Source organism: Jaculus jaculus, chromosome Y, assembly GCF_020740685.1.
Source record: "Jaculus jaculus isolate mJacJac1 chromosome Y, mJacJac1.mat.Y.cur, whole genome shotgun sequence".
In the NCBI taxonomy this organism is placed as follows: Eukaryota; Metazoa; Chordata; class Mammalia; order Rodentia; family Dipodidae; genus Jaculus; species Jaculus jaculus.
In genome coordinates this window covers 2,413,940-2,426,200 of record NC_059126.1, presented here as the reverse complement: position 1 = coordinate 2,426,200, position 12,261 = coordinate 2,413,940, and the positions used below count along the sequence as shown (strand labels likewise).

At 42.1% G+C, this 12,261-nt stretch overlaps 1 protein-coding gene across 1 annotated transcript; it reads right to left on the bottom strand.

The window, feature by feature from the left end:
• Nucleotides 1–8,535: 8,535 nt before the first annotated feature.
• Nucleotides 8,536–12,050, bottom strand: LOC123457047 (heat shock transcription factor, X-linked member 3-like). Its single transcript, XM_045141145.1, has 2 exons — nt 11,559–12,050; nt 8,536–9,084 (listed from the first exon to the last, which is right to left on the bottom strand). Exons 1-2 carry the CDS (start codon nt 12,048–12,050, stop codon nt 8,536–8,538), a joined length of 1,041 nt encoding a protein of 346 aa, XP_044997080.1.
• Nucleotides 12,051–12,261: the final 211 nt, after the last annotated feature.

Sequence of the window (12,261 nt, the reverse complement as noted above, 5' to 3'; positions counted from 1 at the left end):
AGGGCAATGGAGGAAATGTATAACGCTACTAGGAACAAAAAATTAACTCTAAAACAGTTTTTAGATGGTGTAGAGTAGAAACAGCTTATGTTGTTTTAGAACAATACTGATCCTGAGAAAGTGAAAGTAGAAATGTTAATCGGTAATGTTCATAAGAAGCATGACAATTCTGCAGAAAAGAAGTTACAAAAGTTGGGGTATTCCCACCAGAACGCTTCCTGGGGGGTATGTTCAGTACTTGATCAAGGGCTGATAGTAGACTCCCAGAGCTGGGAACTACCTAGATCCACTCCCCTATGAGGGAGGATATGATGAATTCGGTAATAGATGAATGAATTATGAAGGAAAAAGGAGGCTATGGCATTCTCTTCCATTTATGAAATGCTTAGCAAAGACACGTAAGCCTCGGTGCTTATACTCTAGACAAGTAAGAAAAGAATTCCTGGAAAACATTAAACCAGCCTTAAAATATTGGTGGTCTTTTGGATAGAAACACCTTTATAATGAATATGAGTATTATATAAATAATCTAATAAGTGGAAAGAGATGGCTCTCTGCTTGGTTTATAAAAAATAAATAACCTATTGTTCACCTTACATTCCTTATCCCAAGCTTCTATTCATGTAAAGCTGTGGTCAATGGGGCAAGACGTCCTTCTTAAAAAAAAGGGAACATTCCTGCCTGATAAATATTACATGTATGCTTACAATAGAACAATACTTAAGATTATTTAGATAAATGATTTCTGAGATCACTTGTTGGCTTGCTAAGTTTCCCTGTTCAATCTGTATGAAACCTTCAGTAAATTGCAGCAGCATATTCAACTTAGAGTGTGTCTGTCTGTCATTTCCTCGCCGAATCCCGAGTTCTCCTTGAGCCTTCGCCCTTGTTCTCCTTCGGTCCTGATCTCCCGGAGAGTCAGTCCACGGCAAAGAGGGTTTTATTTCTTTATTTATTCAGGCAAAAGTATAATCAAGGAAAGAAAATGCTAGCTGATCAGGAAGTCTCATACCTATAATCCTAGCACTAAGGAGGTTGAGGCAGGAGGATGCCTTTGAGTTTCAGGCCAGCCTGGACCACAGAGTATGTTCTCGCTCAGCCTGGGCTAGAGTGAGACCTTATCAAAATTTAAAAATCAGAAAAATGTTAAGTGGTCTGGTGACAGAATTAGGTTAATGACCTAAATATTGTGTAGAATCATCAAGCACAATTTCATAAGTTCTTCCCTTTGAAATTGAGCTGGTGGTGGTAGTTCATGCCATTAATGCCAGTACTTGGAAGCCAGAGGTAAGAGGACTGGTGAGAGTTCGAGGCCAGCCTGAGACTACATAGTACATTCCAGGTCAGACTGCGCTAGAATGAGACCTTATCTCAAAAAACAAAACAAAATAAATGGCGTCTTTCATACATTTCTTGAGTGGTATGTCAAAGTGTACATGTGAGTATATACATGTGTTTATATATACGTGTATATAAATCATGGATGTCATAAGCTAATCCAATAAATTCCTTTTCTTAAGTACTCTTTGGAAAATATTCTATTTACTTTTTGAAGGTGAGAAAAAGAGAAAGAGAGAGAGAGAGAGAGAGAGAGAGAGAGAGAGAATGAACTCCGCCAGATGCATTCACCACTTTGTGCACCTGGCTTTATTTGGGAACTGGGGAACTGAACCCAGATCCTTAGGCTTCTTAAGCAAGCAACATAACTGCTAGGACATCTCTCTAGTCTGATTCCTCTTTTAATACATTTCATTGTATCCTATATAGAACTGTGATGAATACAAAATACATATGTCATATAAAATATATGCTATATATGTACATATATACATACATTTGTGCAGTTAACAGAATTAGTTATATTAGCAAGGCCCACTTTCTCTGGATTCCACATGAGCAGACCACGGAGAATTATGTACAGTAACACCAAACAAAATGCCCTCTTCCCTTATGAATGTATTGTTAGAAAATCACCATTCCAACTCTAAATATAAATGCACCTCGTGGTGATTGGATGAGGTGAGAATAAAACGTTTCTCATTATTGATCAACAAAGCTCCTGGGAGAGTATATCTCATAGAATAGACTAATGTGAATAATAAATATTTTAAGGCATGGCATGTACCTCAGTGGGTAAACTGCTTGCTCATCATGCAAGAAGCCCTGGAGTAGATTCCTAGCAACACAGGTGGTATCACACTCTAGTAGGTTTAGTCCCTGGGAGGCTTCACAAAATTCAAGAAGCAATTAATTAGAAATCAATGAACTTTGAAAATGTTTATGAGATAATAGAGAATAGTACCCTAATAGAAATAAGCTATGTTGCTATTTTGTGTTATGTGTTATAATGTATTCTCCATATATTATTTCTTAGTTTTGCCATAACCCAAGGCACAGAGCATGGCCAGAAATGGCCCATTAGGCTGTGTCACTTTGATGCCCTGTAGGAAACACACATGGGAGCTTCATTACTTCAGGAAACCATTCCAGGTGAAGTCTGGGAATTTCTGTCACTTGCAGAGTCGTCACATCCAAGATATAAAGAGGTCCATTGTCAGGAATGTATATAAATTTCTGAAGTGTGTTGTGCAAGCAAGCCTCAAGGTAGAATAGCTGCTGGGAGGGGAACCTTTACAGCCAACTTGACATTTTACAGTATTTCCTCCTAAGTAAACTACTGGAATAACAAAAGAGCAATTATAAACACCAGCTTTAAGAGCTGCCTTTTTTGCAGATTGAATTAACAGGATATCTCACCAGTTAAGAACCAACCAGCCAAACAAAAAGCACACACTTGTGCAATCGTGGCACACAGCTGATGTAGGCAACCAACTGCTCATGGCTTGACATAAGACACATTCAGTTGGAGGGAACTCATCCTTGGCTCTGGGAAGTAAGCCACATTCTCTGGGACAGGAATCCGACAAACTCCAGAGTGAACTCTCACTGTTATTTAACTAAGAAGAGTGGATACACACATCAACATATCTCTCTAATAACTAGGCTTATCTCCTTGTATTCAAATTATCCTTACCTTTGGTTGTAAAGTCTTTTCTATTTTACACACGAAAGAGAATAGGACAAGGACACAACAATACATCAGGAAGAGAGGGGAGACTCTCTGCCAGGAGATGAGGTCACCTCCACCTCATCTTCCCCAGTCCAGAAGTAATTACAGGGTAAGTGGTGACATCAATACTGCTCTCATGGCTACCTTGAAAACCAGTTCAAGGGAAAGGGTGACAGACACTTTGGTCACTCAAACCTCATCTAAACAGAGATCCAGAGTCTACAAAGAACTCAACACTAAATCAACTCTCTGTCTTGCCTGCCAAGGCTCAGGGAGCATTTCAAAAGACGGCATGGAAAGCTTGTGAGAACCGGCGGGTGGGGGCGGCTGGCAATAGCCTCGGTATTCCCCCCACCATGTAGAGACTGACTGAGGCCTCTGGGTCTCCACAATGAATACCAATAACCCAACTGAAGAAGAGCCTCAGCAGAATTGGAGCAGGGGTGACAGGGCCTGAGAATAAAACCTTTTTATGAAAAAATCAATAAATAATAACAAATTTAAAAATGAAAATATTACCTTGGTGTTCAGCTAAGTTTCACCTTAGCCCCTACTTATTTCTCTCTAGATCAGTTTTACTTATGATTGTTTTGCTGCCAATGGTGTGTGTTGCAATGACCTTCCTCAAGTGGGAAGGTTTGGGGAACAGACATCAACATTGTCATCAAACATCAAACATTGTGAATCTGCTTTGATTTTCAATTTGTCTTCTTCTTTTTATGAAGACAAGAACAGCTTCAAACTCCGTGGGGCTTTTTGCACTTAACTTCTTTATTATTTTCTTCAGTTTTATTTCCTATTGGGTTTGCTTAAGAAAGACACTTAAAGTAGTCAGTATTTCAAAATGTGTTGTATGATTTGAGAAAAGATAGAAAAATCTTCAGACAGGCATTGATTATGGTTGCATAGACAGGCATATGGAAAACTGTAAGCTAACAAAGCCTTAAAATAAAAACAGGACTAGAAAGATGACTTAGCTGTTAATACACTTTCCTGCAAAGCCAAAGGACCCAAGCTCATATCCCCAGAACCCACACACATAATCTCTCTCTCTCTCTCTCTCTCTCTCTCTCTCTCTCTCTCCATATATATATATATATATATATATATATATATATATATATATATATATACATACATATCCTCTCTGCCTCTTTCTCTCTCTTTCAATTAAAGAAATAAAAGCAAAACAAAAGCAAGTGAGAACAAACAGAGGGTCTAAGTACTAGGTTGGATAAATGCACAAATTAAAAATGTATGAGCCAACATATGGACATGCTGTGTCTATCAAAATTTCCTCTAAATACTTACGTAGGTGCCCATAGATTAATGTTGTTCTTTATCATGCCATCTAATTGTCAGCAACATCACAAAAGAGAGATGGAAAGAACTTAACAGCCAAAGGATAAGTAAGACTGTTCTGCTGTCTTGCAGACAGGAAGTGACCATCATATTCAAGGCCTTGCAGTGGCTGTCATTACCTGCACAGCATTTAGCCATCATCATTTACAAATGGATGACTTAGGGTGATAAAAAAAAAAAAGTGAACATCAGGCTGGAGAGGTGGCTTATCAGTTAAGGTGCTTGCCTTTGAAGCCTGAAGACCCAGGTTAGATTCCCCAGTACCCATGTAATCCAAATGCACAAGGTGGCATATATGTCTGGAGCTCCTTTGCAGTGGCTATATGCCCGGGTGTGCCCATTTGCTCTCTGTCACTCTCTCTCTCTCTTTATCTGCCTTTCCCCCTCTCTCTTAAATAAATAAATATATAATTTAAAAATGTCAAGAACCTGCAACCCCAATGAGGAGGGCCCCCTTCAAAATGAGGACTCGGATGAGCAAAAGTATCGTACCAACATGTGATGTTTCCATACTAATTATGTCCATAATTAATAATAAAAATATATACAAAGGCCAAAGAAAGGGGTGGTGTGCTTGTAACACTCCTCAGATGCAGAGGAGCATGGTACTGATGACTTCACAGTGCTTGATGCTACTTATACAGACCTGCATAATAGGAGGAAAAACATGATGACATTAAAATGGAAGGGAAATAGTTGGAAAGAAAAGTGGATTCAGTGAAAGGGGGACGTGGAAGGTGGAAAAAGTAGGTCAGTGGGAGAAATTATGATCGTTGTATATCATGTATGGTATAGTATACTATATGGAAGTGTTCAATACAAGTTTAAAAAGGGAAAGAAAAAATAGAAATGTAAACCAGACTAGTTTGAAAGAAGAGGTTCAGAGAGAAAGGGATGGTGGTGAGACACAAAAAGTAATGAGAGGAGATTATGATCAAAATATATTATGTGGGCTGGAGATATGGCTTAGTGGTTAAGCGCTTGCCTGTGAAGCCTCAGAACCCTGGTTCAAGGCTCGATTCCCCAGGACCCACGTTAGCCAGATGCACAAGGGGGCACATGCATCTGGAATTCATTGGCAGTGGCTGGAGGCCCTGGCACACCCATTTTCTCTCTCTCTCTCTCTGCCTCTTTCTCTGTCTGTCGCTGTCAAATAAATAACTATAAACAATTTTTTTTTTAAAAAGCCAACAAAGATGTTCTGACCCATAACCAAATCAGCAGAGAGAAAACTCCTTTCCGAAACTGTTAGATGAAAGCACAGCACAGGATGCTACTGGGTAAGAGCTGTGGGAGACAGCCTGATGCTAAGAATCCAATGACAACCATGCCTGGATTCCTTAAACAGTATTAGTGACCTTTATGTGCTTGTCAATTTAAGGCCATGCTTCTGTAAGGAACTCTCACCCTTCTTTACAAGTAACATCAACAAATTCTTTGGCTTAACAAAACTGGTTTTGGTGCAATTCTTGTTTGATCTGTTGTTTCTTTTCTATCTGGGGTAAATTGACATGTTTGTAATCTTTTCAGGGAAAAAGTTTCCCAGTGAAAACACACACACACACACACACACACACACACACACACACACACACACACATCATGAAAGTGTGTACTTAAAGAAGGCTCTAAGGAATTGACAATCGCCACCAAGAAAGGGCATAGCTTGTTTTTTCAACATGCTGCCAACATCTTCAAGATATAAGAGAATGTCTCCTCTAGAGAAGACCTTAGGTACCTGGGTTTCATCATTGTGAGATGTAGTGCAGAGAAACAAGCCACAGCGACCCAAAGAAACTGAAAAAATAAGCTGTGATACTTTCAGATTAATATAATTTATTAGACTAGCCATACGAAACTACTTCAGACTTCATAAGAAAAAGAGGAGAAAAGTCATTTCAGAGATCACAATCCATGGGCCTGAACCAAGATAAGTGGTTCACCAGAGAGATGAAATGATGTGTTATGTGATGAGGCTAGACCTTGATCAATATGGAACTCATGGCAAAAGAGGGAAAATGTGTTGCTAGGGATAACTGTAGGGATTGTTTATATCATAGTGTAAGAGTGTGAAGGAAGCCAGAGGAAGGACCATCAATCAGAAACAATCTAGATCAGAGAAGACAAGACCCTTGACCAAGAGCCTACCATTCGGAATTAATGAAAGATCACATGTTCAGACATTTCTAAAATAGAAGCAACAGAACTCAACAAAGATCGAATGAGAAGTTGAAGAAGAAATAGAGGGTGACTTCAATAGTTTGAGATTGAGTGAGTTGGAAGATGGAAATGTAATTAAGCAAGAATCATAAAGACTGTATCTCTTTTCACCACTCAGTGAAAGGGGAGGTTAACTAACTCTGTTTTGGATGCTTTGAGTGTTCGTGTGTAGCAAGAGATTTATAACTTAGGGGACAACTACAGTGTTGGTAAAAATTACTGCTAATGTTTGAACAAGACATATCCTTTCCAAAACATGTGTTGGGGTTTAGTGCCCAAGAGTGGCATTAAGAAGAAAGAAACCTGACTGTAGTCATTGTATGGTTTTGGAGTTTGACTGTGAAATGTTCCCCAATGATCTCATGTGCAGCTTGCGAAAATTACATACTTTTAAGAAGTGAAGTCGTGTAGAAAGTGGGTCACTGGTCTTGAGGTGTGATAGCCACACCTCCACTTCCTGTAACATCTCTACTCTCTGTCAGTTCTAGGAGAGAGGGGAAGGCTCCAGTGCCACATTGGACAGGGGTCCAGGAGTGAGGAGAAGGCACACAGTGTGAGGCCATCTGGGAGAGGGTAAAGGCACATGGTCTTCAGGGGTGTAAAAAGAAGGGAATGTGTGTGGACTGCCTGTGCCTGGAGAGAAGGGAAGTCACCTTTACTGAGGGTGTGTGTGTGGGGTAGGGTGGTTCCAGGAGAGAGGGGTAGGCGCACTGCATCCCTGAGAGAGAGGAAGGCTCATGTACTACTGGGCTCTGGGAGAGAGCGGGGAAGGCTAGTGTACTATGTGGTTCCCAGAGATAAAGGATGGCACATGTACTGCGAGGGGTCCAGGAGAGAGGGGAAGGCACGAGGACTGTGGGGGGTGGGGTTGGGGTAGGGGGTGGAAGCATGCAGTAGGCAGGGCTCCATGAGAAAGGGGAAGGCCCTTGGGCCCCAAACCACCTAGTCCTGCCTGCCTGGCCCTCTCTCCAGAACCTCCACCATCCCTGAGCCTTCCTCTCTCTGGGACACACCCCAACCAGAGCCCTTGCACCTTCACCCACCTCCTGGATCCCCACATGCTTGCCTGCTTATCTTCTACTCTCCTTCTGACCCTGCCCATGGGGGCCTCATGCTTCCCCTATCTCTGATGCACACCCCAACCAAGGTCCACAGGCCCTAGCCTGGCTCAGTGCTCCATCCTCCATCCCAAGGGAATCCTGCTGCCCCTCGCTGTTTTCTCTAATAAACAATCTGTAGAGATCAACTCTGGGGTTCTCTTTGGTTTTTCTCTTATGCTTTCCTAACATGGTTATGTTCTCATAATTTAGGCATGCTGTTGGCTGTGGCTGCCTGGCTGTGGCTGCTGCACATCCGATATGTACCTATGACCATTAGTAGCATTGCTGGGTCTGATCATTGCTTTCATGGCTTCCCTGAGGACATGGACTAGACTTTGTGCATGGAGACCTATATTGCCAAAACCAAGATTCTCCCAATATTGTTTGGTAGGTCCCCAGTGTTCTCTGAGAAGATCTAATGTGCGAAAATCCATCCAGTGCTCTCTTGGTTTGCAGTAGTTAACAAATAAATGTCTCTGTTGTTACACAGGGTGTATTAGTTTATGCCAGAGAAAACCATCTGGATGATTCTTTCTGATTTACTGTCAGTGAGGAGATAGCATTTCCCCAAAACCCAAGCTGCTGAAAAAGGTGTGAAACTACAGGGTCAAGATGTACTGAGCAGCCTAAGTCAGATGTTGAGATTCTTTATTTAATACCATGGGGTTTGTGTTTCTTTATAGGAATACACTAGGTTGTAATTAGTGAACAAGGACTTTTTGCAGTGTTACATGGCCGGTAAGCTCATGAACGAGAACTGCCCTTGTATAGCACACAGATTACTCACTTATTTTGACGGAAGCCCTCCTGCTCTTCCTCAGCAGAGGACACACTGGTGGAGCCCTGCTCCCTCTCCCCATCAGACAGCTCACTTAAGGAAATGGCTGCCAAGACAGCCTTCAGTATGGAGGAACACTTGTTGTAGAAAGATATCACTGAACCCCAATCAGGGTACCATGAGGGTCTGATGCTCACCTGCCCAGACCCTTCCATTCTGTCACCAGCCAGAGAAACCATGTTGCCATCCTCAGGGGAGCATTCTCCACATGGGACGCTGTGCTCCTCAGGAGGGCATAGTGCTAGGGGGCATCCAGTGACACCAACTGGAAGGAAGGTGCCCTGGCCTTGGGGTGCCTGTTTGTTGGGGGTTTCCTTCAGGGAAATGGTCTTTTCCTGCTTCTTCTTCTGAAGGTGTGGAGAACGTTGGGGGAAATCCAGCTTCCTTCTCTTGCAGCATGGCTCTTCCTGAACAGGGCTGCGTTGACATCCTCTCCTCCAGATGTTCTCGAGCAGCCTTGGGTTATCCCTCTGAAAGTTTGCATTTTGATAGATCTGAAAGGAAAAGGAAGCTTTTAGTCATTCTGAGGTAAAGCATGCATGACTGTCACACTGCCCATCGTACTCAGCTGATTATGTGATGGAGAAAATCATTTCCATTGCTTTCAATGGTCCTGGTGCCCTTCAGCACGGCCTCACTAGAAACAAAATGCTCACAGCTGAAGGTCGTGAACCATATGTAGGCCATGACCTGGCCTCCAAGAGTCCTCCTAGCCTGCACCTATCTAAGGGGATGGCACACATTTTAATATCAAACATTCTACTTTTGTACTCTATACAGTTACCAGTCAGTGAATAGTTTCAGTTATCCTTGAAAATGAAAAGATTTATCAAACCTCCCAGTAAGGACTTATCTTAATATTCATACCCTTATATTAATGCTACTCTTACTTTTGGTAGAGAGTCTTCTCTTTTCAGATGGCAGTGACCCTGGGATGACTCAGAAAGTATGATAGTGCTGGAAAACAGTGACTGGAGTACTGGGTAACATCTCGGTCACACCTTCCAAGGCTCAGGGTCTAATGCGGACGAGGTGGCAGAAAGAATGTAAGAGCCAAAGGAAGGGTAGGACTCCTTACAACATGCTCACTCCAGACACAAAATGGCCTGGATATCCATGACTTCACAGTGCCTGACACTACCTACACAAGGCCATCATAAGAGGAGGAAAAGATCATGACACCAAAAATAAAAGAGAGAATAACCTTTTATCTACATGTGTGGTGTGTATGTTCATATGTATGTTGGCACATACATGTGTAAGTGCATGTGCAAATGTGCTTGTGTGGGTGGAGCCTAGGGGACAACCTCAGGTGTTACCCTCAGGAACTCCATCTGCTACTGCTTCTTTTTCTGGGGGTGGGATTGAGTTAGGGTCTCACTCTAGCACAGGGTGACCTGGATTTCATGATATAGTCTCAAGGTGGCCTCAAACTCTTGGCAATCCTCCTCTCTCTGCCTCCCAAGTGCTACATCTGCTTCTTTTTGAAGCAAGGTCTCGCATAGGCCTTGAGTTCACCAATTTGGCTGGACTAGTTGGCTGGAGAGCCCCAGGTTTTCCTGTCTCCGCTTCTTCAGTGCTGGGATTGCAGGAGTGTGCTGCCACACCTGGCACTTTACAGGGGTACCAAGGACAGTGCTTGCCAGGCTAGCACTTGACACACTGAACTTCTGTCACTCATCTCCAGAATAGTCTTGTCATGTGACTTGCAGTCCTTGAGATTCCTAGTCTTCCTATGCCACTTGTCAAGACTATGAACTTACACTCTAAGCAGCTCTACCATTCTGCACAAAGGTCTTCATTAAACCACATGATAGCAGAATCTCACTTTCTTCTGGGCACCTGCTTAAGTAAAAATTTTCCGCTTTAAGGGGCAGCTGTGTTGCTGCAGCTGAGATTTCCTGCTCTTGCTTCCTGTGCTATATTTGACCATAAGCTCATTGAGGGCCTCAACAATATTGTTTTCTTTCTGCTCTACCTGAAAGCCTGACTAAGAGCTTTGCACATAGCACGTGATTTGTGGATGTTTAGGGATATGAACAACCAAGACACTTGTGCTGGGTAGTAAACTTTATAGGGGGTCTGATGACAAAAAAGCTGAGTCTAATTTTTTTTAGTATATGATTCTACGTTGGATGATTATAAACATATTGTTTTGCACAGGCGTGCCAAATGGTTATTAAATTAAAATTTTAAATGCAGATTATTAATAATATTATTATTATTATTTTGGGTTTTTCTCAAGGTAGCATCTTGCTCTAGCCCAGACTGATCTGAAATTCAATATGTAACCTCAGGGTGGCCTCAAATTCATGGAAATATTCCTACCACAGCCTCCCAAGTGTTGGGTTTAAAGGCATGTGCTGCCATACCTGGCCTTTTAATAGATTTTTACTTATTTATTTGCAAGCATAGCAAAAGAAGAGAGAGGGAGACAGAGAGAATGGGCATGCAGGGCATACTGCCCCTCCAAATGAAGTCCAGACACATGTGCCACCTTGTGCAGCTAGCTTACGTGGTTACCAGGGAATTGAACCTGTGTCCTTAGGCTTCATAGGCAAGTGCCTTAACTGCTAAGCATCTCTGTAGCCCCAGTAATATTACTTTTTACTTAGAACATCATTTATCATGCAGAATTGGTGGAAGCAGTGACCTTGACCAGCTATAAAGTAACGTCATCATTAAATTTAATTAACTTCAAAAAAATTGAGAAAAAAATGAAAGACTAATGGATAGAGGGAGGTGATATAATGGAGACCAGAGTTGTGAAGGGGAAAGTGGGGGAGGGAAGGGAAATGTGGTTTATTGTGTGTAAGTACAGAAGTTGTCAATAAATTAATTAATTAAAACAGAAAATGAAAAGCTTACAGCCCATTGTTCATGGCATTGGTAGTGGGAATCTAAACAAAGAATGTTTTCTAGGCAAAGAATTTTCTTTCATAGAAAATTTAACACAAATATACTCTACCATCATTTTCTTCTTTCCAGGGTGCACTGGTGAATTCTTTGTGCGTATCTTCCTGAACCCATGAAGATTAAGTTCACAGATGAAACGCTTTAAGCTGTCCATTTCAAAAATTTTATCTGCACCACTGCGGTGAAGGACCTCTGCTTCAAAAAGTTCTCCCTCAATCTTCACGGTGTCTCCTTCTTCACTCCAGCCCACAGACTTGAACGCCTCGTTCTCCACTACTGCCCAGAGTTTTCTGGGAAATGAAAGCCCCAGGAGACTGCTGGTGCCTTCCTCGCTGGCTTCATGGTGGTCTTGTTCCTGTGTTTCGAGGTTCTCTCCAAGCCTTGGATCTTGACTCATGCCTTGGTCACTCTGAGTTTGTGAACCTCCTCTGGTGTCCCCATTTGGATCACATGAAGCCTCAGATGTGGCTGCTCTAGCTGGCTCTTCACCAACCACTGGTTTCCCGAAGGATTTGTTGTTCTTTTTCATGCTCTGAATGTTCATAGTCCTACACTAAATCCGCACTACTTGTTCTGAGGATCACTAATCATGTTCTGCCTGGTTCAAAGCGCATCTGTTCTAGAACCTTTGTAGGGAAGCAACAAACTGCTGATGTTACCATGGGCTCTAACATGTCATGTCACCATGGTGACTCATAGTCAGTTAGAGGAGAGACAAGTGCTCAAATGTGGAGGAGTGCTTGACCTAATCTCAC